The sequence below is a fragment of the Fonticula alba genome (assembly GCF_000388065.1).
Source record: "Fonticula alba strain ATCC 38817 unplaced genomic scaffold supercont2.1, whole genome shotgun sequence".
Lineage (NCBI taxonomy): Eukaryota > Rotosphaerida > Fonticulaceae > Fonticula > Fonticula alba.
Window position 1 is genome coordinate 884224 of NW_009242971.1, and position 1842 is coordinate 886065.

Here is a 1842-nt window from a genome sequence, read left to right on the forward strand (position 1 = left end):
TTGCGGGACATGGAGCAGTTCCATGGTCACCACAGTGGCGTCGGCCTGTGGGGAAGGGGCAAGGAGGAGAGAACGGAAAGTGCAGAGACAGCGGGGGGGGGGGGGGGGGGGGGGGGGGGGGGGGGCACGCACACGCGCGTGTGTGTGGTGAGAGAGTCAGTGAAGAAAGATGCGAGATTCCGGAGGAAGGGAAGAGCAAAGACAAAGGGGTGAGGCGAAGGACCATGAGCTGCGACGTACCACCGAGGAGGATGTTGCGCCGTACATCAGCAGGCGAAGGGCCCCATTGGCGGCCACCGTGCCCGAGGCAAAGGTCGTCAGCTTGGCCTGCTCTTCCAGGGCAGCTTCAAAGAGCAGGGACAGCTGGTCGGCCGACAGGGTGCCGGCGTGCCCGGGCGCCGGCAGGGTCACCTGCCGCGCCTGGCCGGGCTGGGCAAACTGCCGCCAAGCCCGGCGGAAGCTCCCGGAGTCCAGCTCCAAGGCTGCCGGGGTCAGGGCAGACGTCCCGGGAGAGGAGGCAGAGGGGGCGGTGGCGGCGGCAATGGCCGCCCCAGCCGGCATGGTCGGCGGCGTGTCCAGCCCGAAGAGCTCGTCCATCGGCGACCGCGGGCTTCCGGAGAGGGCGACCGCCGAAGTGGAAGTCGCCGAGGAGAAGTCCAGTCCAAGCAGCTGGCTGGCCAGATCCTCGGGACTGGCCGAAGCACCGCCGGCCCGGCCCCCCGCCGAGAAGTCCATCACGTCCAGGAGATGGCCCGTGCCACCGGCGCCGGCTGACACGCCGGCCGCCGGGGCCATGGCCTCGCCGAGAAGTGGGCCCGCAAGCGGGTCGGCAGCCGGGGCAGAGGCCGCGGAAGTGCCGGCCACACGTCCAATCGGACCGGCCGACCGTGGCCTCTGGAGCATCGAGCTGAAGGGCGGCAGTGGAGTGGTGAAGGAGACCGCAGGCCGCTGGAAGACGACGCTCAGGGAATTGAACTCGAAGAAGTCGAGGAACTGTTCATCGGCCGGGGTCTTGCCGGCCTGGCCGGCCCCGGTGGCCGACGGCTGGCCGACAATCCGCTCGGCCTAGGGCGGTGCATGGATGTGCAGTCGGGGAAAGGGAGTCAGAGGGGAGGCTTGCGATGCGGGCGGAGGGGAGAGCAGAGCAGCCACGGCGGCAAGGGCGCCGAGAGCGCACCACTTCGGGCGAATAGTGCAGAAGACGCAAATAGAAGAGGGCTCGATCGCGGGTGTCGGCCTTGGCGAGGGGGAGCTCGGCGTCGATCTCGAAGCGAAGGATGCTTCAGGTGAAAGGGAAAAAAAGAGGGGGGGGGGATGGCCGGGGAACATGGGTGCTTGTCAGAGAGGAGCAGAGAAGGGAGAGGGAAGAAGGAGACGCCGGTCAAAAGGCCGAAAGTGGCCTCTCGCCCGCTGGTGGAATGGGCAGGCAGCGCACCGGGACAGGATTTGCTTCATGTTGGCCGGGTCCTTGAAGAAGAGGCGCATGGCTGCCGACAGGACGGCCAGGCGCAGCTCGGCCGATGTGCTCGGCCCAATGTCACGGCTAATTTCGTCCAGCAGGACGATGGACCCCTCGATGAATTGGCCGAAGTCCGCCATGATCCAAAGGAGCGACACGCGGGCTGCCTCGCTGGCCATAACCTCGAGCGAGGCGGACACCTGGGAAAGGATCTGCTCTGCACGGTCCGGGTGCTGCAGGAGGAGTTCTGAAAGCGCGAGCCGTCGGGGGATATGACAGGAGCCGGAGAGAGGGGGAGAGAGGGAGGGAGGGCGCGCGCGCGCGAGCGAGGGAGACGGAACGCACAGCGGAGAGGCGGAAAGACGGCGGCACACGCATGGCTG

General features: G+C 67.8%; 1 protein-coding gene across 1 annotated transcript; it reads right to left on the reverse strand.

Annotated features, from left to right (window-relative positions):
- Positions 1-26: 26 nt before the first annotated feature.
- Positions 27-1837, reverse strand: H696_00187 (hypothetical protein; the record flags this gene model as incomplete). Its single annotated transcript, XM_009494029.1, has 5 exons — positions 27-45; positions 266-1065; positions 1178-1280; positions 1436-1692; positions 1805-1837. The coding sequence occupies 5 exons, from the start codon at positions 1835-1837 to the stop codon at positions 27-29; spliced, it is 1212 nt and encodes a 403-aa protein (XP_009492304.1).
- Positions 1838-1842: the final 5 nt, after the last annotated feature.